The sequence below is a fragment of the Thunnus maccoyii genome, chromosome 14 (assembly GCF_910596095.1).
Source record: "Thunnus maccoyii chromosome 14, fThuMac1.1, whole genome shotgun sequence".
Classification (NCBI taxonomy): Eukaryota; Metazoa; Chordata; class Actinopteri; order Scombriformes; family Scombridae; genus Thunnus; species Thunnus maccoyii.
The window spans coordinates 14513508-14538695 of NC_056546.1; the positions used below are offsets into that span (position 1 = coordinate 14513508).

General features: G+C 39.6%; 3 protein-coding genes, 1 non-coding gene and 1 pseudogene across 6 annotated transcripts; 2 read left to right on the forward strand and 3 right to left on the reverse strand.

Moving 5' to 3' along the window:
- Positions 1–464: 464 nt before the first annotated feature.
- LOC121911635 (otoraplin-like) lies at positions 465–3965 on the reverse strand. Of its 3 annotated transcripts, none has more exons than XM_042433305.1 (5): positions 3817–3965; positions 1616–1682; positions 1295–1434; positions 901–1011; positions 465–772 (listed from the first exon to the last, which is right to left on the reverse strand). In XM_042433305.1, exons 1-5 carry the CDS (start codon positions 3838–3840, stop codon positions 749–751), a joined length of 366 nt encoding a protein of 121 aa, XP_042289239.1. In that variant the 5' UTR covers positions 3841–3965; the 3' UTR covers positions 465–748. The 3 variants fall into 3 exon arrangements, with proteins under 3 accessions (XP_042289239.1, XP_042289240.1, XP_042289238.1); XM_042433306.1 differs by lacking the exon at positions 3817–3965 and adding an exon at positions 3628–3745; XM_042433304.1 differs by lacking the exon at positions 3817–3965 and having other exon boundaries at positions 1616–2254.
- A 146-nt stretch (positions 3966–4111) lies between these two features.
- Positions 4112–14027, forward strand: gtpbp2a (GTP binding protein 2a). Its single transcript, XM_042433303.1, has 12 exons — positions 4112–4520; positions 5667–5693; positions 6161–6345; positions 6538–6646; positions 6755–6952; positions 7140–7314; positions 10325–10544; positions 10684–10819; positions 10940–10998; positions 11092–11263; positions 11552–11716; positions 11881–14027. Exons 1-12 carry the CDS (start codon positions 4317–4319, stop codon positions 12061–12063), a joined length of 1833 nt encoding a protein of 610 aa, XP_042289237.1. The 5' UTR covers positions 4112–4316; the 3' UTR covers positions 12064–14027.
- trnal-cag lies at positions 8334–8416 on the reverse strand. The gene has a single exon. It is a non-coding gene; the product is annotated as a tRNA-Leu (tRNA).
- An 810-nt stretch (positions 14028–14837) lies between the features above and the next one.
- On the reverse strand, positions 14838–19372 carry polh (polymerase (DNA directed), eta). Its single transcript, XM_042433302.1, has 10 exons — positions 19084–19372; positions 18161–18295; positions 17787–18019; positions 17466–17644; positions 17265–17368; positions 17015–17134; positions 16743–16866; positions 16495–16560; positions 16169–16341; positions 14838–16078 (listed from the first exon to the last, which is right to left on the reverse strand). The coding sequence occupies exons 1-10, from the start codon at positions 19218–19220 to the stop codon at positions 15121–15123; spliced, it is 2229 nt and encodes a 742-aa protein (XP_042289236.1). The 5' UTR covers positions 19221–19372; the 3' UTR covers positions 14838–15120.
- A 2843-nt stretch (positions 19373–22215) lies between these two features.
- The window catches only part of LOC121912134, a 28749-nt pseudogene continuing 25776 nt past the window's right edge, over positions 22216–25188 (forward strand).

Sequence of the window (25188 nt, forward strand, 5' to 3'; positions counted from 1 at the left end):
AGTTAACTTGGTTTGTACAATACAATCAGTTTGTCCATTTGTTTTTGGATGCATGTGTAAGAGAGGGGATTGGGGCATATTAATTGTCTACAAAAATTGAATATCAATGAATAAAAATTAATAGATAACATGACTAATTAGGTATATTCGCTAATGAATGGATTTCATTAAAAAAAAAAAAAGTGTTTTGAAAAAGAGAAGATAAGCAGATCATTTATTTCCTTGCTGCTTAATCATTAATCCTAACTTACTGTGTGCAATGCAGATAGTTTCCAAAAAAGTCTTTGATAACAGTGTCAAGAAGCCTTGACACTGCAATAAAAAGCCACACTAGCATTACAAATTAAATTTCATAATATTGTACAACTAGAGTGGGTCTTCAACCTCTCAACAATTCATTGTGTCAAAAGTCCAAGTTGCAATAAAAACAAATTCTTATCTTTTCAAATAATCAACATTTTGCATTGACATGAAAGAGCTTTATTGAGCAAATAGTCTGTTACTGAATGTAAGACAGAGCAAGACAGATAAGACTTGCTGACTCAACAGCAGGGGTGTCAGACTCTGGGCTATGGACAGCTGAGAACGTCCAGGTTTTCCTTTCAGCCGGAAACAACACCACTTGATGTAATGGCACATGATCTGACACACCTGCTCGAGGGAAGAACTCTGTACTTTCCTTTATAATAGCCTGAATAACTACAACAAGCACAAGACTTGAGAAAAAGAAGCTTCAACCTTTTGTGCCTTAATCACAATAGAAGTCCATTTCCTGCAAAGACAAAACAAAAATTGAATAAAATGAGATAAATGAGGACTAATATCTATCACTATAGAAAAATAAAAATATGCATCTCAGACATTTTCCTATTAAAGAGACAAAGTTGTGTATATACTCACAGTTGTGGGAATCTCCACTGTGTCTTCCTTAAACTTCTGCATCTCCTTCACCATAGTTGCAGGGAAGTATCCAATGATGCCCATCTGATCCACATACCGCTCACCATAAACCTGCCAGTGAAAATAACATGGCCTCTCTTTCAAATTACCATACACCACATTATACAGTAAACACTTTATATATTTAACCCTCCATACAAAACAAATATAATTTAAATGCTTACTTGTTTTGGACAATGAAATCAAATATATAACCAAATGTCTTTCTTGATATAATTGCTCTTGTCAGAAAGGCCACACTCCTTTGTCATAGGTTTCCACATTGTCTTTGCCTTTTGCAACTGACTATAAGTTGGCACTGCTACTCAATAACATGTAACAAAATATTACATACACTTCCAGACCAGAAGACTCCGGCGCCCTCCTCTGGTACAAGTTTAGAGTACACATAAACCATCTGACCCTTCTTCATGTTGATGAATCTGCAGTCAGGAGCTACAAAGTCATCCAAGGCTCTGGCCATTGAGAGAACATCTAATAAAGCACAAAAGAAAAGAGGCAGGGGAAATACAGATGAAAAAAAAATCTACTTTTGTTTTTGCAGAAAAAGTTAACAAGCACATGCGTTCCATTGCATGATCTAATCAATGATAGTTTCCAGAAGTATGTTGCACACATGCAGGTCATGCTACTTTTTCATGCTCTTCTGACTTACATGAGCATTCTGCGTCTCCACAAATCTTGTTGTCTCCTAGTTTATCCATGAGGACAGCATTCGTGGTCTGGTGCAGTAGACCCACACAGAACAAAATCACCAGTGAATAATTCATTTTAACCAAAACAACAGAACCAAGGGAATGTTGTATCTACATGTGAATGTGGGTGTTTGACGGAGCTTAAGGCTAAAAAATCCCAAAACATTTCTCTCAGCCAGGACAGAATGGGCTGAGCCCCTACATCAGAGGTCGCCTGTCCAATCAGTGTTGACTTTCAGTAATGTCACACTCTGGAACTATTCATTCCCCAGAGAGGAGTTGGCTGACTTTTCTCAAAATTTCAGCCTCTTTGCAGAAACAAGCAGTCACAGTTCATGTTAACTGTGTGTCTTAAGCTCTGTAAAACAGCATTTGAATTTCATGTGTTGAAATGCAGTATGTACTTGTATTATGTGAAATACTTTTTTGGATTAAAATGTTCTATGCAAGAGGCAATGAAACCTAACTTTTAAGATATTGTATTCATAAATGTGTGGGGAAGATGTTGAGTTAGGTAGTTGTCAGTCTTATTTACTTTTTAGAAAAGAGTTCTTATGATCCTCTTATGTGACTCTAAAGATCAAACTGCATTATTAAAATGAAAAAAAGGAAACTGCTGAATAAAGCATGAACAAATAAATGAATCCAGACATATAAAACTGAAGAAATCTCTCTGTGGAGGATGTTATAATGTTGGGAAATACACTGTTTGTACCTGAGTAGCCTGAGAGTGACACCACCTCTAAAAACACAGGCTACACGTGAAAAGTAACTGCAGCAACAGGAGCAAATGTGATGTACATCCACTCAGCTGGCAACAACTGGTTTCAGTTCAAACGTAGTCTGGAGGTGAATTTAATACATTTTCAAAACAAATTTGTTGAATGAGTTGAACCAAAGCCATTTAGTAACATTTTCAAATCATTTTCACAATTAGAAAATGGTTACAGACAAATGGAGTGATACACAAATGTTTTATGTCTAGGTGACCAATGTCCACACTTTCAGCTGAATTTAAAGACCACCTGTCTGAATATTATTTTTTCAAAGCCAAAGAGGAATGGTGTCAAAAACTATGGCCAAAATGATTAGTTAATAGTTAGGTATTTTATTATTTAACTTCCAGTGAATAGTAAGAACCAATATAGGAGTCCTGTTTTCAACCAAACACCTGATGGCACTGTTGTCCCCTAGATATGGTAAAGGACTCTCACCACTCAAGTGTCTGTATTTGTTTGTGTGTTTGTTTGTTTGGTCTATGACAGCCAAGTCACAAAAACACAAATATTAAAGACAAGAACTGAAAAAATAATTTCCAGATTTATGTAGCAGAACTATGTTTTTTCTTCTTTCCTACCCAATCTGTAATCTGACAGCCCCTCAGATTTATCTTGTGACTCTTCTAAAGCAGTTCAAAGTAGCTTCACCTCCACCAGCTACAGAAATAAAATGCTGTTTATGCATTGACTGTTACATTTATTTAATATATCAGCAGCCTGATTTTAAGCAAAATAAATAGCCAAACTTTTACTTTAGTACTAGTATATTTATCTTGTAATACTTCTACTTATGTAAAGGATCTTAGTAATTCTTCCACCACTACCATACTGCAATAGTGTATAAAAAATCAGATAATAATTGTTAAGAACTATATTATTTTTATACAGTCTATATGGATAACACAGTAACAGGCCGACAAGCAAGCCATTTAAAAAGATTAATTTCAGAAAGATAAGTGAGGAAATGTGAATGCTTCTTGCTGGTAACACCATTTAATTTACATAATGTAATACAAAGAGGAACAGACGAGTATATACTGTGTTGAACATACGATAATTTAAGATTTTAAGAGGACTTTCTGTTCGTGTTTTCAACAGCTGCCGTCACCACGACAACCACCACATATTCCCCTGAAAGTCACCAGATAACACGGTTAAACCGAAACACCTGCTTTTCTTTAATGGGAACATACCATTTGTTGGTGAAACACTGAAACAACAGTTTTATGAGAATCTAACGCTTATTATTTTGTCTTTGTCTGTGCTGTCTTTGTTTAGCGTGAACATCTTTGAATATAAATGCACAGATATTTTAAAGCCTCAGAATGCCGGCGTACAAGTCAAATTCCATGCCAGAAACTAGATGACTAAGTTGATGACACCTTTTTTCGCTCTTGTGGCATCATATTTTGCAAACAAGCTTTCGACGCTCTTTGTAAACAACTGTGTTATTTCCTTTTTCGTCCGATGCGAAGCGCTGGGAAGCAGTGTAAGTACGATGTTTTTTTAAACGTTGGCTAGGCAGGCGGGGTTTAGACATACACGCAATCTTGTGAGAAAACAATGAGAACCGCTCACTGGCGCTGAGCGGTTGTACAAATCAGACACACCCTTTGACATTTAGGGCTGTGACGTAGGTCCACTGTAAACTCAAAACGCTAGTGTCGGACGGTGCTGTTATTGTTCGGTTTGGAGGGCTTGGGGGTTGTCGGTGCCTTGTTTTCATTTTGGGGGCTGTAAGCTACCACTAGCAGGGTAATTATTACACTCAAATTCAAACACCTGCATGCCTGGACCGAGGCGCATTTTAATATAACATCATATTTATCCAGGTAACGTTAGTGGTAAGCTTGCAAGTTAACGCTAGGTCCCAAAGTAGCTGATGGATGCGCGGGTATCGGAGTTATTTGGCTCAGGAAATGGACAAGGCTCTGGATCTCAAGGTGTTGCGTCCAACGTCAAGCCTGGAAATGCCTTTGGGATGGGAACAGCCCCCAAAAAAGCCTCTGCAAAAAACAAGAAAGCAAAGGCTCGATCTTTCCGCAACTTCAAACCAAGCAATAACACCCCGTATCTACCTCCAGAGGTAAGGCTGAAATGACGCCAACAACACAGTGAAGCTAGCATGCACAGCTAATATTATTTAGCAAAGTCAACAACAAAACAACTTTGCATAAATGTGTGTTTGTCTGCATGTTGTGATGTGTAACGCTGATAAAAGTAGACTTTCCATTTCATTTCCTGTCCTCGGGGTTAGCTGACTTGTGTTTGAACCTGCAGTGACACGTAGCTAGTCGGAAACGTAAACGAAAATGAATGAGAGGGTTTTATCCGGCTAACATTTGCAATCTAATATCTGTTGTTTTACAGTTTGCACATTAAGTGTAGTTTAACAGTAGCAAGCCAAATGTGTGCTAATTAAAAGTCGCTTGCTATCGCTGCGCAGTGTTGTGCTTGCTAGCAGCGGAAGAACAGCTGTGTTTGTAAATATCTAACAGGGGGCGGGTGTGTACGCGGTCGACCAAATATTCAACTAATGCGACTAATACACAACTGACATTCACTCAGCCAAGGACTGTGTTACTACACAGTAACGAAAGACAGATAATTGTGTAGTGACCTAAATTTAAACGTGTTAAATAGTTGATTATTTTCTCAGGAACGTGAAAGAAAGAATGTTGATCTCGATCAAGCTAAGCTAAAGCTCAGCCTAATTTAACCCTTAGCCTAAAAGAAGCAGTTTGGGGTTTGATTTAGAGTTTGTTTTTAATATCAGTGTAAGTAATTGCAGGGAGATGTGCAGTGTCCTCACAGCAACATGTCCATAAACTCTTCATGGGGCAAGTCTCAACATATTCCATAGCTCATGTACAACATGAAACCAGCTCCACTGTCATGCAATGTTAGAATACATGTGAGACATCTGTCCCACTTATAGGAATATTGACCAGCTAACCCTAAATGGCAATTGACTTTTACATGTTTATGTGTTTTGTCTAATAATACATTAAGTAGCTGTGTATTAAGGCAAGCTAAGCAGTTAGTCAGTTTGTATAGCTCTCAGTGACTACCTATTCACAGTAGTGCACTGACCACTCATTCAGTCAGATTGCTTTTCTTTGTGTGTTTTTAACAAATCAATGGCCTGTTGTCTCACCTCTCTACAGTCTGACAGCTGTTGTTCCTGTTCTGTCTCTGTCTGACGCTCTTTGTTTCTCTGTTCATCTCTTAGGCTGAAGAGGGCAATATAGAGTACAAGGTAAGCAAATTAGGTGTCACGGAAGGACCTTGTTGTGTTCAAAAGACATTTTGTCCTCAAAGTGAGTTAATTGCTTCATATAACACCTTAATGATGACGGCTCGTGGTTAGGTCAGCTTCTTCATGACAAGAATGTGGAGGTCATAAGTATATCAGTCATCATTGTAACGAGCTGTCAGCAACATGTGGGTAATACGTGAGAATATTTAAGTGTAGTCTCACGTGGTCTACTGTGGAAAACCAACACCACTGTGGATTAGCAACACCATTTTTAGTATGGTCTGGATAGCTGCTTCCCCCATCACATCAATAGAGATTTATTTCTCATTTTTATCACCTCAGTCCTTTGTGATATTAGTTATTTTCATCAGAATTATTTAACGACTGACTACACCCATTTTAGGTATAAAGTTCTACAGTTTAGGTTTAAGTTCAGCACTGATTTCTGTAATCTTTCCCCTGTCCAGCTCAAGCTAGTGAACCCTACGCAATACCGCTTTGAGCATCTGGCAACACAAATGAAATGGCGTCTGCAGGAGGGTCGAGGTGAAGCTGTCTATCAAATTGGTGTTGAGGATAACGGCATGTTGGTGGGACTATCAGAGGAGGACATGAGGGCATCGCTGAAAACCCTCCATAGGCTGGCAGAGAAGTAAGTCCAGAAAGTATCTAATTCACTTGTTGTTAAAAACTTACTGAATGTGTTTCACATTCAGTTATTGAGTCACTGAGTTAACGTTGCTCCTAATCAGAACCAGATAAATAATAAAAAATAAAAAATAAATACACTATCTAAAAACCATAATTTATTTATTTGTTTGTTTGTTTTTCTGTTTTCTGACAGAGTTGGAGCTGACATCACTGTTCTCAGAGAGCGAGAGGTCGACTATGACTCTGATGTGCCTCGTAAGATTGCTGAAGTTCTTATTCGCAAGGTGCCAGATGACCAACAGGTTAGTAGAACCTCTGTGAAAGCATGCTGCTTTATTGCCTGGAGTTGATTTTTTGTTGTTGATTAGTTGATTTTTAATAATAATTTTTTCTTCTTGTTTTTCCTGAAGTTCTTGGACCTACGAGTAGCCGTACTGGGTAATGTGGACTCGGGCAAGTCTACTCTTTTGGGTGTTTTGACACAGGGTGAGCTGGACAATGGACGGGGAAGAGCGAGGCTCAACCTCTTCAGACATCTCCATGAGATCCAGACCGGACGCACTTCAAGCATCAGCTTTGAGATCCTTGGCTTCAATAGTAAAGGAGAGGTGAGAAAAGATTTAACACTTGAGAATCTGTAATGTGTAGCAACCCGCAACACAGGTTTAATACATTATTTTTACTTTTACTTATCAAGATGTTCAAAGTAGATAAGACAAGAAAACATGTTTTTTTTAATAGTGATATAAAAATATAAACTACTACATCTACAGATTTGGTTCATTTTTTTCTTAGGTTGTGAATTACAGCGAGTCTCGGACAGCAGAGGAGATTTGTGAGAGTGCCTCTAAAATGATCACATTCATTGATCTTGCGGGTCACCACAAGTACCTGAAGACCACCATCTTTGGCCTAACCAGCTACTGTCCTGATTTCGCTATGCTGGTCGTCAGCGCAAATACCGGTATTGGTGAGTACTGATTAATTGATTTAAGTTTCAAATACTTTTTGTGAGCGTCATTGTATGTCAGGTGGAAAGTCTGCATGTCTGTCTGTGTGAACTTAATCCAGTCACTTGACTGTTAAACAGGGAAATTAAATTGAAAGTGAGTCTATCACAGAGACACAGGCTGTCAGGCTCACAGTTGGAAGGGCAGTCTGACGCACAGAGTCAGTGTTTGTTTTCACCGCAACTCCACACTTTGCAAACATGTGATATCTGAGCTTATGTAAGAGACCAGACGCCCCTGCCTGCCACTACTGGTCCCAAAATATCTCAGATACCATTCATTCACATAAGAGTCCTCTGACCCACCGGAGGTAGCTCTGTGCTTGGTCCCATGTGGACTTGGTCAACCTGACACCTGCAAGTGGGGCAGTAAGCTACAGAGTATGTCAATAATGCTGACTTAAGGACAAAACACTTGACGGTCACCATAGAAGTTATGGCCCAAATACATACAGGCTATAGGCTTTTACATCTGGGTAAGGCCCCTTGTTTTCTGTGATGAAATACCCAGATTTTTAAAAGATTGCACCCAGATTGTATGCTCAGACATTTTTAGCGGTAATAGAAATGAAGAGAACAACTGTATTTTTATAACATTATTTTCACCTTTATTTATCTATTTTTTTAATCTGATCTTCACAAAGTTTTCAAATTTTACTTGAAAATAAAAAGAAAAAATAATGAGCCTTACTTTGTCATAACATTTTAACGGCTTTTTTGATTAATAGATTCAGTATTAGTGCGTTATGTCAGAAATATGTCTTCGCCAAGTCAGACTTTTTATAATAGCACAGAAGAAAGGAAGCTTGTATGGTGTCCACTATAGTGTCATGTCCAGCACATACTGTGAAACCTGACCTACTGTTTTCTACATTTTTACTTCTTTATATGTACAATAAGTTGCAAAAGCTTTGAAAGTAGAACACCATTTAGTTTACATGGTAGTTTGTAGGAATTGGAGAAAAAAAAAAAAAAGTTGTTGTCAGAAGTGGGATTCGAACCCACGCCTCCAGGGGAGACTGCGACCTGAACGCAGCGCCTTAGACCGCTCGGCCATCCTGACATGTCTGAAGCTCTGTTTAACTCTGCCAGATGACGGGGGGGAGGAGGGGCTTTGACAGGCACAGCGAGTGCATCCAGATAAGAAGACACCGTTCAACGCTTGAGGCTCTCTGTATAGAATCTGTTTTTGCTTTGCTTTTGAAAGCAATAGCCGAAAGTTTATTAAGAAATCTGCAGTTTTGCTTTCCTTTTGGAAATGGCAAGGAGACATGTAGTTGAAACCTGAGCCTTGGAGATAACACTTGTTACTTTGCATTCCAGCTTGTGATTTGCTGGCATTTTTAGGTGAACTATATTCAGCTGCTGTTAATGTATGGCAGGCAGTTTTCAGGTTTATTAAAGTGCTTGTTACTTGAACATTTCCCTTATTGTGCAAAAGGTTGTAAAAGAACTCCGACCCACGTCCTGTCCTTTGAGACAGCAAAAATTAACAAGGAGACAAAAGTGATATTTTCTACCTGCAGTAGTAGAACAAGTAGATAAACAAGTATAAAAACAGTGGAACGCTGAGTAATGTTCAAAGCATAGTCACAACATAATTTGAAGAGCTGGTATGGCTGGATTGTTGTTATCATTTTCAGTCATGTGAAGAAAAACTAGCAATTCTATGGTTAGTGTACATTGGATTTGGATGTATTGTTGTGTTCAATAAATTACCGCACAGTAATATCTTACCTGAAAAAATAAAATTACATCCACTGCTGTGAAAAAAATAATTTCTCCACAGGGAAAATAGGTTCAGGCCTAATGCTTAGTATGGAAAATACTTTTAGCACTTAAGCTACATGAGGCATAAAAAGGGTATGGATATGAAATTTTAAAAAAAAAAAGTATTACTACACTGCAGACATAAACTGAGATAGGCTCCAAAGAGGACCACTGATTTTCCTCTGGAAGTCTTATAGAGTATGAAACCTTATTCATTGATTGATAATTGAATTTCTTCCCTGGTACCCTGTAGATGTTGCTGTCTTTGTGTGGGTGTCTGTTCTAAAATAGGGCATGCTGGGGGAAATGGGGTCAAGAATGAGGACCACATTAGCTATACAACAGGCAGAAAGAAGACATGGTGTCTGCAACCCAAGAGTCACAGCTTTAATTATGAAACAGAGTAATGGATCTGTGTAATGTATACGTCTTGTCTTAGGTATGTGTGACGAGCTATAGAGCAGGTAATCATCTTGTATCATTCTGTGATGCTTTACCAAATATTTTGGCACCACCACTTCAGCCATCATCACCTTTACAAAGGATGAGGGACTTTGATTTTCCCTGTGCACCTCTACCTCAAGTGAACTGGGAATAACACACAAGAAAAACAATCCTCTGCTCAGCTGACGAGGGGTCAGGGTACTCTGAGTGTCCATTAACCCGTAAATGAATGTTGGGGTCATGTCACAGGACGTGATTTACTATACATATCTCTTTCTCTCACGTGTCAAATTTGTTTACAAAGAAACATGAGCCACTAGGACACTGCTAGTTCTGTGAGAAGACAAAATCAGGCATTAGTAACATGATTGCTATATGGTTGAGTATATTCCTGCACTGCTATCATGTTTACTTCCTCTCATGACATAATAACAAACATACGTCATGGTAAATTTTACCTGCTTTTATCTGTTTGAATACCCTCAGACTCACATTAGATAAGCGATGTTATTTCAGGTCACAACAATCCTCCTCTGCACGGATGTGAATTTCCTTATGTGTCCAAAGGACAGGATCGGTTGATGCAAATTGATCCGTATTTAAATATTATACTCAAAACCAAGAATGAACATTGTGTGCTTACATGTGAAAGCATGATAAATGACGTGCAGCTGATGATTTATCGGTGTGAAATCGACATGTTACATAACCCTCTGACTGGACTTCACTTATTCTCTCCCCACTCTCCTTCTTCCAGCTGGTACAACGCGGGAGCATCTTGGGCTAGCCATGGCCTTGAAGGTACCCATCTTCATCGTCATCAGTAAGGTGGACCTGTGTACACGGGCCACTGTGGAGCGCACAGTGCGGCAGTTGGAGCGTGTCCTGAAGCAGCCGGGCTGCAACAAGGTGCCTATGGTTGTAGGCAGCACGGACGACGCCGTCACGGCAGCACAGCAGTTTGCCCAGTCACCAAAGTATGAAACGCATACATATACATAGTTGAATGAGTGCATAAACCTGTATTCCATTTAATGTTTTATAGTTAAGTAGAAGGTAGAAACTAGCCAGTGATGTCTGTGTGTCCTAATCACATGACTGTGTTCTCCCCGGCAGCATCACACCTATCTTCACCTTGTCCAGTGTGTCTGGAGAGAGTCTGGACTTGCTAAAGGTCTTCTTCAACATCATCCCTCCTCTCAGCAACAGCAAGGAACAGGAGGAACTTATGCAACAGCTAACTGAGTTTCAGGTAGATCTGAGACACACATTTATGTATTTATGGCACATACTCAAACACCCTTACAGATGAAGTGTAAATATACAAATGCCTTTGATGATATGATTGACAGCAGTGTACATCCTGTTACAGGTGGATGAGATCTACACAGTGCCAGAGGTGGGGACTGTGGTTGGAGGGACTTTGTACAGGTCAGTTTGTTGAAATGCATACCTCACGTTCTTCCATTCAAATTGCATTTTTTGGGAAATCTATGTGACCCAGTATTCTCTTTGACTGCACAGTGGTATTTGCCGTGAGGGAGATCATCTTGTAGTAGGGCCCACAGACTTGGGCCAGTTCCACAAGTTGACTGTTGGGAGCATCCAAAGGAACCGCTCGGCATGCAGGGTGCTCCGGGCCGGCCAGGCTGCTACACTCGCACTGGGCAACTTCGACCGGTCACTACTACGCAAGGTCAGACACTCAATGCCAAATTTCTAGCTTGGAACTTTATTACTGATTCATATGGAAGATTTGACACCAAACCATGTTATTATTATTACTGATTAATCAGTTTACTAGATGGGTGTGAATGACTGCAATAAGCAAACTTGCAATTTGAAAAGTTTTTAACATGTGTACTGTATTTTTAAGATTAAGTGGATGGTTAAAAATAAACTATATTTTATTATGTTACACACTGAAAATATTTAAATATAAAATATTTTACATTTACGATGTCCTTTTTTTTTTCTCTCACAGGGCATGGTAATGGTGAGTCCAGAGATGGATCCCACTATCTGCTGGATGTTTGAGGCTGAGATTGTGCTGCTCTTTCACGCTAAGACCTTCCACAAGGGTTTCCAGGTTACTGTGCACATTGGCAATGTGAGACAGACCGCCACTGTGGAAGCTGTTTATGGCAAGGTTAGTTCATCCACTGAGCTACAAATATAAGTATCTGAAATTTGTCTTCTGCATCTAAAACCAGGGCTTGCTCTATCCTAAGAAAATGATGTCCAACTTTACATTTTTGGATTATTCTTTCTTTCATTTCCTCCTGTTTCTTGTGATACATCAATGTGCCACAGGAGGAGCTGAGGACAGGGGAGAAAGCAGTGGTTCGTTTCAGATTCATCAAGCACCCGGAGTACCTGAAGGTGGGAGCGAAGGTGCTCTTCAGAGAGGGCGTGACCAAAGGTATCGGCCACGTCACTAAGTTACAACCCATCGCGCAGTACCAGCCATCCCAAAGCGAGTATGAGGAAGCCTAAAGTTTCTCTGAGAACCACAACAGAAAACACCGTCCCATCCCAAAACAAGGTGCTCTATATAAGTAACCTCCCTCTCTCTGCCCTGTTCCCTGCACAGTAAATCCCTTTCACAGGATTTTGTTGGGGGGATCTTTTTTTTGCCCTTTTCCAAAGCCTTTTCGGCACCATCTTCTGTATTTGTCCTCTTCAGCCTTTTAAAGAACTGCTGATATTTTAGTGTGCTCTCTGGTGTTGAGGTTTTAAAGAGTGTTTGTTTTTCATGGCACTGATAAGAGGTAGTCTTTCAACTCTATAACACATTCACTTAGCACCATCTACCAAAGTGAAATTGAGTGTCAGGAACACCGTTGGCAGATCAATAAGTTGCAACAGCGACATTGCTGTCTCACAACTGCGATGAAGTGCTGCTCACACAGTTTACACCTAAATGCACTCCTCACACTTGCCACACACTTGCACTGAAACGTACATGCCGGTGTTGATATACCTTTGGCAGACGATTGTTTACAAACTCAGCAGTTGCAAGTATGAGACACTTGGACGTTAAGGTGTAACGTATCACCAGTGTCATTGCCCCAAAGCAGCTAGTCTGTGAAACCAGCATAGTGCCTGACTGATGACAAGCCTCTATCTTGCTGTATTTGAGTACTTAAACGATATCTTTTTTTCTTGTAACTGCTAATTAATTGTGTGAGATAATAGCAAATGCAATGAGGGACATTTGTGGTTCTCAGACACAGCTTGTCAGTTGTATGGAAGCAAAAGTAATCTTTTCTTGAAGCTATAATGCTGACAAGGGCACTTTATGAAGGTGAAGAAGAGCATTGCGAGGTATGCAAAGTTAGAACTTGACCCAGTTCGTAGGTCAACCTGCCAAGATTACTCACACTGGCAATCACGTTGTAACTGGTTTTTGTCACGTCAAATCTTTTCTGTAAGAATTATGTTTTTATTCACAAATAATGCCTCACGATGGCGCAGTGAGATGGTAAAGATCTTGCTGCCTGTCTTTCAAGTGCTTTAGTTACTCAGGTCAGTGTAGATATTGTGATAGACAGCATTCCACTCTCACAGAACTACTCCGGTGGAGGTTTCTGTTTTTCTGACTTGTGTGGAGGAGGCGGGAGAGAAAAACAAAGTTGTTTCTCCCAAAGAGATGTGTTTGATTATGCATTATACAGTATATAAAGCTGCCTACTGATGCAGCTTTGTTACAACTGCTCTGTTTAAAAGTAATTATGTTCGAGGTACCTTGACTTCATCTCTTCACTCATGTTACTGATGTCACTAACTTTGAAGGAGGAGTTAACACAGTGCCTGATGGAACTACTATGAACTAGTCTTCCATCACACCCAAAGTTTTACAACTTAGTAAAAAAAAAAAAAAAAAACTTAAGTTGGTGCTACTCCTTGAAACAGCTTTTGATATCTAGAAGACAACTTTGAAAATGAATGTTAATTGCTACTTTGTTAAAGGCTGCTGTTGGCCTTATCATCTGTCTTATTACTGCATGTTGATGTGATATATACATAGATTGTTGTCTCACTGACATCAAGGATAGAGGTCAGTTGAAATGTATGCCCTGTTCTGTTGCATCCACTTTGTTGTTGTTACGCACAGTTCGTGTGCACTCAAAGAGAGGAAAAATAACGCATTTCAACCAAAATATTTTATAGCATTTATGAAGAGGTATATCAGATGTTAAAGTTTGTTTTTATGCGTCTGAGAAGTACTTTATAGATTTCTAGTAGTTTCAGATTTTACAATTCATTCAGTTTTCACTGTTAAAGTCTTCTTTGTGACACCATTACATCTTCACTTTTTTGAAATCAGATTTAAGCCTTTTTTTCCTTTTTAATTGAAAGTGTAATATTTTTGATCATTTGGGTGAAATGCAATATTTATGTACAGATCCAATTTGTGTATTATGGTGTACATGAATAAAACTTTTATTATCTCCTTAGCAGTTGTTCAATTTTGTTGTCTCTTTAGTAAAAACAATGTTTTCAACCATATCATCATAAAAACCAGTTTTCTGTCTGCTGGCTCACATGTCACAGAGCCATGACTCATTACACGCAATTGAGTTGTAACAGGCTTTGTAATTTCATTTTCCTGGTTGTGCTCCTCCTAATCTGCTCTCTGGCTGATGCAAGACAATGCAAGAATAATTTACCCATTCAGTTGTCTTTCAATGCTCACAACAGAACAATAGGTTCATCATGATAGAAAAAGTATAAACAGTGTGACTTATCAGCCAGTGTTGCAATTGCTCTCATCATACTGACAATCATATTAAAGGTCTAACAAACCTATCTAAATAATGTTGCTTTATCAAAGACTAATAAACAAACATTTCTTTTTACAACTTAAATATTTTGCCATTTATAACTCCAATTATGGAGTTGTGTGATGTCTTCATAATAAAACAGCTTTAGGGCTCCTTCATCGTGTATGTTTTTCAGTTCTGCAGGCCTTATCACCAGTGGGGCTGGTGCTCTGTATTGCTCTGATTAGCTATGGACAACCACAAACAAACAAGAAGTACATTTACCTAAAGCTGTGTTAGTATATCTATGCTTCCTGTGTGCATTTACGTTCAATAATGTTTACAATATACTCTTGTCTCACAATAGAAACTTTTCTGTACCTCTTGAGTTTGTAAGAAAACAAAACTTAACACTTGCATGAGGATTCCTGCTGTATCTTCAGCTAATTGGTGGCATCTGGTGGTATGTCAAGATACTACAACAAAATGTACACAACCACAAAATATGAAAAGTATCTTCTTTATACTCTGGTTTACAATATTAAAATAGCTTTTCCTTTTATAATCAAAGTCATGTGTAAAACAAATTATCCAAATAAACTCTTTAATTCTTGGACATTCTTCTAAAATACAACATAATGACATTTATCATTTCAAACAAGTCCAATTGTGATCCTGTTTTAATATGGCTTTCCATTCTTTTACCAAATGTATGTCTATGATATATATGCATTTATCAAAGATCAGACTTTAATTTAATTTAAAAATGCTGTTCTACAGCCCATCTTCAGTTCCTCTTGAAAAAGGAATCCAGAGTGCCCGTACTTCCGCCTTGGGAGCGTTGCCTTTTCGGCTGAGGTCCTGACTGGCCTCTGGTTTTTGTTTTACCACGGGAGGACGCTCCTACTCTGTGAGGAGTTAGAGAGACACCTGAGGTAGAGGAAGAGGCAGCTGCTGAACCTGAGGATGAAGAGAGTGAGTTCTGGAGGTCGAGGGCAAAGTGATAGTCATTGTGTTCAGGCATTTCCCAGACTGACACCTCCTGATCACAGCGATCACATTTTATCAGGTCTTCTTTGGCTACACTAGGAAGATGGTGATTTTTCTCTGCCTCAATGTCCAGTTCATCCCTTAACTCTTCACATGGCAACTGGTGAGATGTAAACCCTGTGCTATGTTTTACATCACTATCTTTTACCTGCAGGCCTGACACAACAGTAACAGTGTCATCAGGGTGTTCTGTATCGACAGACCCTGGCCTTTGTCCCGTTTCAGGCTTGCTCAAGGTCGAGGCTGCAGCCTGTGAGCTTCTTTCAACACTCTTCTTGTGGAAGAAAGAGGAGATGTCACTATGAGGGCTGGCTGAACCATTTTGAGACTGAGAAGAAAGACTGAAGGATGAAACGGGGCAATTGGTATCTACCTCCAACTGACAATCAGTTGCAGAGGTTTTATTAGAGGAGGATGATGGGAGAATTACTGTGGAACCTGCATCTTCATCATCCTCCTCTTCTCCTTTTGTAATCTTCTGTCTTTGTTTCTTAGCTGCCTTTTGAAAGAAAGACTGAATGGTGCCAGGCTGTTTGCATGTGGAATCATTTTTCAGTTCAGCGGGTGTCTGGGTGGTAGAGAAAGGACTTTGGGTTGAGGTGACATCACTGGAAAGGAAGCCGGCTATCCCCCCTGCTGATGGAGCGTCATTGAATTTGCTTGCCGAGATATGTAGCAGGGTGAGGGGTGGAGTCCTGGGGACATCAAGCAAGAAAGAGTGTGATATATATCGCGCGGGATTGATCAACCAATGACTTTAAATATGTTTTTTATATTCTAATTACCATGCTGCCTGGTGGTTTCCTGCTGTGTTGAGACTCTTGATGATGGCAAAGCTGTCACCGGATATTTTGGTCGCCTCGTAGCGAGATAAAGCACAGCAGCGTGAGAAGCTGCTCGGCCTCTTGTCCCCCAGCTGACGTACACCAACTGTCAACAACTTAGCCACTCGACCATTCTGTCAGATGGTGAGAAGTTTCACTGGCGCTGACTTGAAACCACGTTATATTTACTTGATATGACATCAATGTGAAACTCAACAGAGGGAACAGAAACTACTGCTATCATAAGGTCAAATTAAAAAAAGCACATAACCAAAGTTTTTTCTCACCACTTCTCTGTCCTTGGTTAGCCTCTCCTCCAGTTCCAGGGCCAGTTGATGAAGCCAGTACTGCACCTTCACAGAGGTTATTAATTATTAACATGAAAACAATCTCACCAATCATAATTTAATAGAAAGAAACACATTTTTGTTAATATTACAATAAGTCAATATGAGACTAACAATAAAAGACAGATTGGATAATACCTTTCATACACCAGTGTAACAGTGGATGAACATAGACTGACAGCCAGTACCTGCTCTCTTGTAACCAGCGATGTTTTCCCGGGGAAGTTTTTACTGCAGCCAATAGACTTGGGAAGCTGTCTGGGTTTCACCGCTTCAAACTCAATCCCCCTACACAAGTCATAAAGCCACTGACTGCCAAAGGAGAGAGGTTCAATGATGAATGCAGGTGGCAATCAAACGCAAACTAAATGCTCAGAGTTGAAGTCAAGTCCAATTTAAATTGTTCGCCAGTCATCTTATGACGCTTAGGTCTTTTACATGAATATTTGTCCAGTCTTACCCTGTTTTTTCTCCAAAGTGCTGTCCCAGTTGGGCCTGTGAGAAGCGAGTCATCTCTCCCATGTTCTCTATTCCCAGAGTTTCTGTAATGGAGGCACCCAGCTTACCCCCCAGGTTACGGCTGCGCAGGTAAAATAAGCAATACGAGAGTTACAGTATTAGTCAAAATCTGTTTTTACACTTCTTTGCCAGAGTATGAGTGTGATTTGTGACGAATATATTCTTTATAGCAGGGTACACTTTGAACTCACATCTTACTAATGGGTAGAGAGTTGAAAAGTTCTGTCACAGAGTCCAACGGCAAAACAGTTTGTCGATTAGGCTTGTTCAGACCACAGGCTAGTTTAGCGAGTACCTGGGGACAGTAAATTATCACTCCAGCAAATATAACTACAGCTTTTGCACCACCGTTACATTTACATTAGGAATAAACCAATGTCAGTTTATCCTACCTTGTTGTGCGAAATCCCTGCTGAACAGCGGAAGCCTGTGTGTTCCTCCACAGCTGCCCTCATTTCCTCGACAATGATTGCCCCCACAGTTAGCCGTAGTTCTGCAGAGTTCTGCTCTCCTGACAGAGGAACAGATGCTGATGCCAGCCACTGCTGGAGACCTCTGGACCTCTGCACCTCTGTGTGGAAAACATGAAGCTGTTAGAGGAATGCGCACTGCCTGAGTCTCAGTTTTATTCACTTTTCAAACCCAGCCTTCTCTGTAGAGTGCTGAAACAATTAGTTGAGTAATCGATTTGTAAACATTTTGGCATAACCTACCTTTATCCAAGACAATGTCCTCTGCAGATGCCTCCTGTTCTGAAAAAGTTTGCGGGTAACCCTGAATGTATGTCGTCCTCAGCAAATGAGGCTCTATTTGTTTGTCTGTCATGTTCTTCAGCCGCTGCTGGACCGCAGCAGTCAGATCCATGTAGGCCTCATCAATACTGGCTCGCTCAATCACGGCAAAGCGAGACATCACCTCAATCACCTCCACACTTGCCTCCCTGTAACTGCACAGGAGTGGAAGTGGGTTATTTAGCTTACAACTTGTCACAGGAGCGGAAATGTTATGATAACAGATTTTGCAGTTCATCCTATCGAAGAGTAAGTTTAGAGTTGTGGAGATTACATAGCACATCATTAGCACTTACTATGTCAGGTCTGCCTTGCCGTGAGACTCGCGCACTCGTGCCACCTGGAGATCTTGGCACAGTTTCTTTGCATCATCCACCCACATGTTCCTGGTGACACCATGGGCCCTGGCCTCGTAGCTCACAGCTATGATACTAACAGAGGATGATATGTAATTGAAAACCACATTATTTTTAAATCACATTTGCAAACAATGAGAACAGAGTGGTTATCTTTTCATCTGTAGGCAAACCTGTAGGGTGGAAGAGGAAGGCGAGTGAGTTGCCAACACAGAGACAGCAATTTAAATGGTCTGAGCAACTGAACAGACACAGGCTGGACCATACTTAAACGAAGACAGGGGTCCTGAGTCCCCCTACCCCCATGTATAAACAACTGTTATCATGTGAGTGAACCGAAGTAACATATTTAGGCCATTTGATGACACCTAAGCCATCTACATGACAACTGATCAAACTCCTTGATGAAGACAGTGAGGTGCTGCTAAAAACTCTTGTATGTGGACCGGACCTTGTGTTGAGGTTTTACAGTCAAACTACTTCCTCCAAAGTCAAGACGAAACTTTTATGCAAATCTAGTCATTCAAGTCAGTTAGGCCTATTTCCTTACATTTTCAGTTATCTTCTATTTTTGTCTGATAATACTCATCTTTATTGTATTATTTACACCTACTACCTTGCAATACACCAAAGGAGCATTTGGCAATATAGATATCATAACAGTGAGCCTGAATGAACTGTGTTTGAGAGAGAAAGAGGTTTATTTTCGTTTTTTTTGACTGTACTGCTGTCTCATGGACAACAGCACTGAGTAAAACTATAAAAGAGCTTTTTTTGCATCACTTCTAGTTATTGAGGGACTAGTAGATAGTGGTATCAGTTGCACTGATCATACAAACAGTGTCTCTGTGTCAGAAACTCACCTGCCTCCTTTCCACGTCTTGTACTGGGCTACCACACAGGGAGTGTTCCTCAGAGCTGGATTCAGCCTCTGCTCCACCTGGACGTAAAAGCAGTCCATGTCTACTAACGCCACCACTCTATCTTTCCCATACTCCATGAGTGTAGGGGAGGGTCGGTCAGTGAAAGCTTGGTGTCAGCACCGAATACTAGTTTAAGCTTCTCTGCTTCTGTCCGTGTCGCTTTGTATTTCGCGCAGTTACGCAAAGTTACATAAATGCGTCATCGAAGGTCGGCGAAGACAACCTCGGCAATCCGCCATTGTGGTGAGGTCTGTCCATGGGTCTGTCGCAATTATGTAGTTTGTCTAAGTGGTGTTGCCGTAGCCGTACCCAGCCGTCCGAGACGGCGGCCCTGCACGCGCATGCGCGACTTACATCCACAGTTGGTAAACTTAAAGAAATCGTGTGGTGATGATGTCCACCGTCGTTTGGTCTCCAACTGGAGGAAATAAATCAGCATTTGCCATATTTACTGTCTTTTTAGCATATAATTCCCCCTTAGTGTTTCCCTGTTGAGCTGCGGTGGAAGTATAGTAACAAAAAGAGGGACTTTGGCACTGAAAAGACTAACATTAAAAGATATCTAGGCTACTTGATTTGACTAATTTGCACGGCTGAAATATATTAGCCTCAGATAAACTTTTAAATACATCGTAAGTGCATTATGAAGGGATCTTCTCATGGCCAGCACGAACAGGAGGAATGATTATGGCAAGAAAAAAACCTGTTTCAATGTTTATTTGGGCACCTGACTGTTGTTTTAAGAAAGACTTGAAAAATTGTGAATCTGTCCTTTAAACTAGGAATGCCAATGCCTTTCATTCTTAATTATTGTGTAGCTCTCTCTCTCTCTTTCTCTGCCCATTTCTCCCCTTTCAAAAATATCAAGAAAAAAATAAGTGGGACTGTACGAAAAGTATTCAGCAGGGCCCGCAGTGGTGTCAGTGGCAGCCAGTATGGCACTTCCGGTGAGATGCCACAATAGTCGCCACCATGGGGTACGTCTCAAGTCCATGGATGCTCAAGTCTCTTATTTTATGGCTCCTCGCTCCTCGCCTGAACCGGAAGTTGTTCCCGATGCGCCATTTTGACGAGCGTCCCAAGTCTCTTATTTTGCGCGGAGTGAGGAGCGAGGAAACATAAGAGCAGCCTTCACGGAAGTCTTTTACCAGCCGACACGCCCCCTTATTGGATATCAGTTATTGATTGGACGCTGCACCTGATCTGACTGATCTGATACATCATTGCAGTTTCATACCGAAGTGGAGACAGATTATAGATTTAGTTTAAATGTATCACTCGCAAGTTTTATGCTTTACTTGTTTTCTGATTCATCATATAGTTAAAATCAATTAATTGTCGACCTGATCAACAAAAGAACCATTAATAAATTTCTTCATGTATTAGTAAGATTTTTCTTTTCATGATCTATTATTTCCTCCATTAAACTGTTTCTTGCTGACAGACAGACTCTTCCTGACTTTAATTTCATCTATAACAGTTAAACACATTTATATTTTACATCATTTGTCGTCATTTCCATTCAGTCACATGTGAGGCTGAAAATTCCGGAGCGTCGGATTTGATATGAGTTACATAATTTCCATTTTCCCTGAAACATTTAGCCAAATACATATTTTCCGGTGTTCAGAAGAAATGATCATATTCTGGGTAATTGAATAATGAATTCACTATCAGGATTATCACAAGATACAGATACAAATAATCGATAATCGAGTATAAACGCATTCCGCGAGTAGAAATGGTTCCTGTGCCTCTGAGCAGGACACAGTATAATGCAGAATGCAGGTTTTTATTTAGGTGTTTGTTAAACAGGTAACAGGCTGCAGAAAGGAAACAGCTGCTCTAGCGGTAATAACTGTGAACCTTTATTAGTATTAACACAGTGCACATGTGTGCAGACACAAACTCCATCAGAAGTTTCTACAGCTGCTAAAGCCGACTGACAGCTGATCCAGCTGTGATCAGCTGTCACCGTCATCAGAAACGGACGTCGCTTCACATGACGCTTCAGAGGAGAGGACGTCTCATGTCTCTTAACACAAATTTCCTCGTTTCCTCTCTCCTCGCTTGGTTTCCTTGCGTCTCTCCTTGCATCCACGGCGGGAGGGACTAAGACGCAAGAAAAGGACGCAAGTGAGGGAAACGTGGATGCAATTTAAGAGACTTGGGATGCACCCATGGATGTATCATGCAGGGCTGCCACCATTTGTGGCACCCGCAACAGAAAGTGTCATCGAAAGTGCCATAACTTCCTGCCACAGTCTGTCGGGTGTGGTTGTCAGAAAAGGTTAAGGGTCATATATTTTTCTGTTTACTGAAGGGAGGATAGTCTAAATTTGAGGGGAAAGCAGGGAGAGTCTTTAAGCTTATTCTCATCTCAGATTTAGACTATACTTCACTGCTATTTTATCACAATATTCTATTGTGATATTAATTTTGAAAAGCAGAAATATATCATATGCAGAAGACAACAATGCTGTCTCTATATTAGGGCACTGTTTCCCTCTTCAAAATCAATTTATCACTAGGACCAATATGTCAGTTTTGTGAAAGAAGAATACATGTGGATCTTTATAATTATTAGTGAGTGAATGCTTGTAATTGCTACACAAAGCGCATAATTTCTCATCCTGCAGCAAATCCCATTTTCACTTAATTCTGCATCATAACAAAAAATAGAACTGCAGTAAAATGACATATAAAATTTACCTTTGATATAATAAAGATACTTGAATATAAATCTAGTCTTTCGTGAGCTGAGTTGCTTTGTTTTGATGTTCACCTAACATGGAGATTATGCTCAGGATAGTAGGCTATACAAATAAATAGAGTGAATGTGCCACAGGGAACTTAGAGGTTTACTCGTCATAATACACCATTATCTGTCTTTTCCTTTCTTTCTTAAACTTAATTGATCGAAATAAACTGAAAAAATGCCCATTTATTTGTGTAGATTAGAAAGAAAGTTTTGAAGGAAAAAAAATCTTTATATATACATATATATTATTATTAAAATTACATATATAATTAAAAAAAACTTTTTAACAAAAAAGGAATAGGTTTTAGTAACTCATTGTGTCACTATAAATGAAGTAAATAAAACTCATGGAATAATAAACTAATTTTTTTTTTATAATCACTAAACCTGTTACTAGTAGATTTACTGCAGGAACTGCTTGAATGAGGAAGTAACCCAGGTAGAGTCACCCACTGTAATGTTGAAAGTGCTCATTCACTCACAACGCTGAAGCAGACATGAGTTTTATTCCTCACCTAATACTGGCTGGACTCATTGGTAAGTCAGCTAAGATTCTAATATGAATGCTATGCATAAATGATAGTCAAGTTTGTAATTAAAAAATATTGTTGGTACTGATATATGTATTGCTGTTGAGTGATAAAATTTGAGTCTTACATTTAAAGTGACAACTAGCCACTAATTTTAAATTTTTAATATTGTGTTTTAGTGGAATTCATGATACTAACCTGTAACTGATATTGATATATACAATGTATTTGAGGGCATCACTACAAGATAAATGTCTGTTGTTGTTTTGGCAGGAATTCACAGTAAAATTATTACAGTGAGTCGAGTTTCAGTTAAGGCTGGAGGCTCCATCTCTATCCCATGTCTCTATGACCAGTACTACAGAAACCATGTGAAATACTTGTGTCAAGGATATAAATGGCATTCGTGTCATATAGTAGTTGACACAAACCAACGACAAAGTAGTTCAGGAAAGTTTTCAATCTCTGATGACACAAACCAAAGAATCTTCACTGTGACTATTAATAATATAACGGATAAGGACACTGATTTCTGGTGTGGTGTGAAGATTGTGTGGGGGAAAGATGTCGGACAGTATTTTCAGCAGTCAGTGACCACAGGTAAAATGCCTTAAATGTTTTAAACACATTTTAAGTCCTTTCTGTGAACAATTTGGTGGGGAAGAAAACTAAGAATGTGTCTAATTTTGAATTATCTTTTTGAAGGTATGTCAAATCTGTACATGGACCAACAAGAAATTACCGCATTTGAAGGAGGAAGTGTGACTATCAACTGTCACTATAAATACTCAGCAGAAAGAAAGTGGTGCAGACTGGGCCGCACCTGTGTGACAAATCGGTTTGGATCAATAGATGAAACAGCAGTGACCATCAATGCCAGTGTCTCCAATGATTTCACTGTGACTATGAGTGAACTGAGGACAGAGAGCAGTGGCTGGTACTGGTGTGCCGCAGGAGACTTACAGATGCCAGTGCACGTAACTGTTAATGAATTACCCTCAACTACAATGAGCCCCAGTACAGCAAGTAAGATTCAAACCATTTTCTATTCTCATAAATTAGTGACCAGTAAGTGGACGCAACAAAAGTGACAAAAATGAAACCCTGGTATATTATTAATAATAATATTATTATTAAAATTTAACTTGTACATCTGGGAGTTACAGTATTATAATCCATAATATACAGTATCATCAAAATACCGTGATACAATTCTTGCATTAACATGGCTTTTTACATGAATTTACTTTGACTTCACAGGGACACTTTCTACCACTCACCAGCATTCCACCTTGCTCATGAGTGTTGAACCATGTACTGCCCAGCCCACAAACACCACCATAACTGGGGCTGGTGGAGAGAGCTTGCAAGATGAACACAAGAGGTTACTACTCTTTACAACTTCAATGCATTTAAATCTGATTTACAACCTGGGTTTGTGCAAAAACATTTGCCCCTTTATTCTTGATGAAATGTAGGCTACCTCTGCATTTACCTTCCAGGCCCACTACAATGACGATTCTCATCATCACCCTGGTCTTACAGCTGTTAGTTGTTCTCACTGCGTTTTTTGGATGGAGGATGATAAGATGCAGTAAGTCTGTTGTAAGCTAATGCAAACTGAGGAATGAAATATCTGTTTCTGTAAAATAATTTCCTCAGAAATGTATGTGTTTGTTATAGATCAGACCAAACCTCGGACGTCTGACATCACAGCGGTAAGTATAGTCATATATTTCCCTTATTATGTTTGCTAATAAGAAATTTGGATTGGTCACACAACACAGAAAGTAAACAGCATTTAAGGAACTTGACCATGCAAGTGTAACTGTACAATATACCTTATTTAACTACATTAACTGTTTGTTGGCTATAATTTCCTTGATTTACATCAGCATGGTAATTCTGTGAGTTCTGTAAACAGTTATACTATTTAAACCAGAACATAACCTGTCCGGGCCTGTGGATATTACAAACCTGTCTAATACTAGCTAAATACATCAAAATGGAAGAGCTGGAAAATCATGATATTTTAAGGGAATTTTTAGACAACATAAAATAATAATAAATGGCATTGTCCTGCAAGTTAGCTCATTCTTAGAGGTGAAAACCCAGGGCAAAAATGTCACTGGGTTTCAAATTACTGTAAGTACTAGCTGCTACCCAATGCTGTGAGTATCTGAACATCTGGAGACGACCCTGATGAGTATGTGATCTTTCCTCCTCAGGATTATGACAGCCAGACAGTAAGAGGCCACCGCTTAGACAGATTTTAGCAAGTCACTCAGACTAACTGTAAAACTTATACAAAATCTGTGACATGTCAGATTCTGTGACATTAGAGTGTCAACAATGGAAAAAAATATTGATGCATTGGAGGTGGCGGACTCCATCACTGCTATCGAAATGTGTGACCCTAACTAAATATTATGAGATCACCAATTGTGCTAACAGCTACGAAAATAGGTGACCTATGTACATCCTGTGGAGTCACCATTTTAGGTAGCAATCACAATATAATACGTGACCCTGGCAAAAACGTTTGCAGTGGCAATTAAGCCAACTGAGCATGATCAAGTCAGAAAGTCCAATTAAAACAAAAGAATCACTCACCAACAGTCCATCTGAAAGTGAATTTGTTAGTTTGTCATGTTGAGTCAGACTAAGTTGGACCAAAAGCTGTGTCGACCAGGCTTCCAAAATTGACCAAATTTTCATCCCAATCCCCCTCACACACTCGCTTTAAAGAAAGAA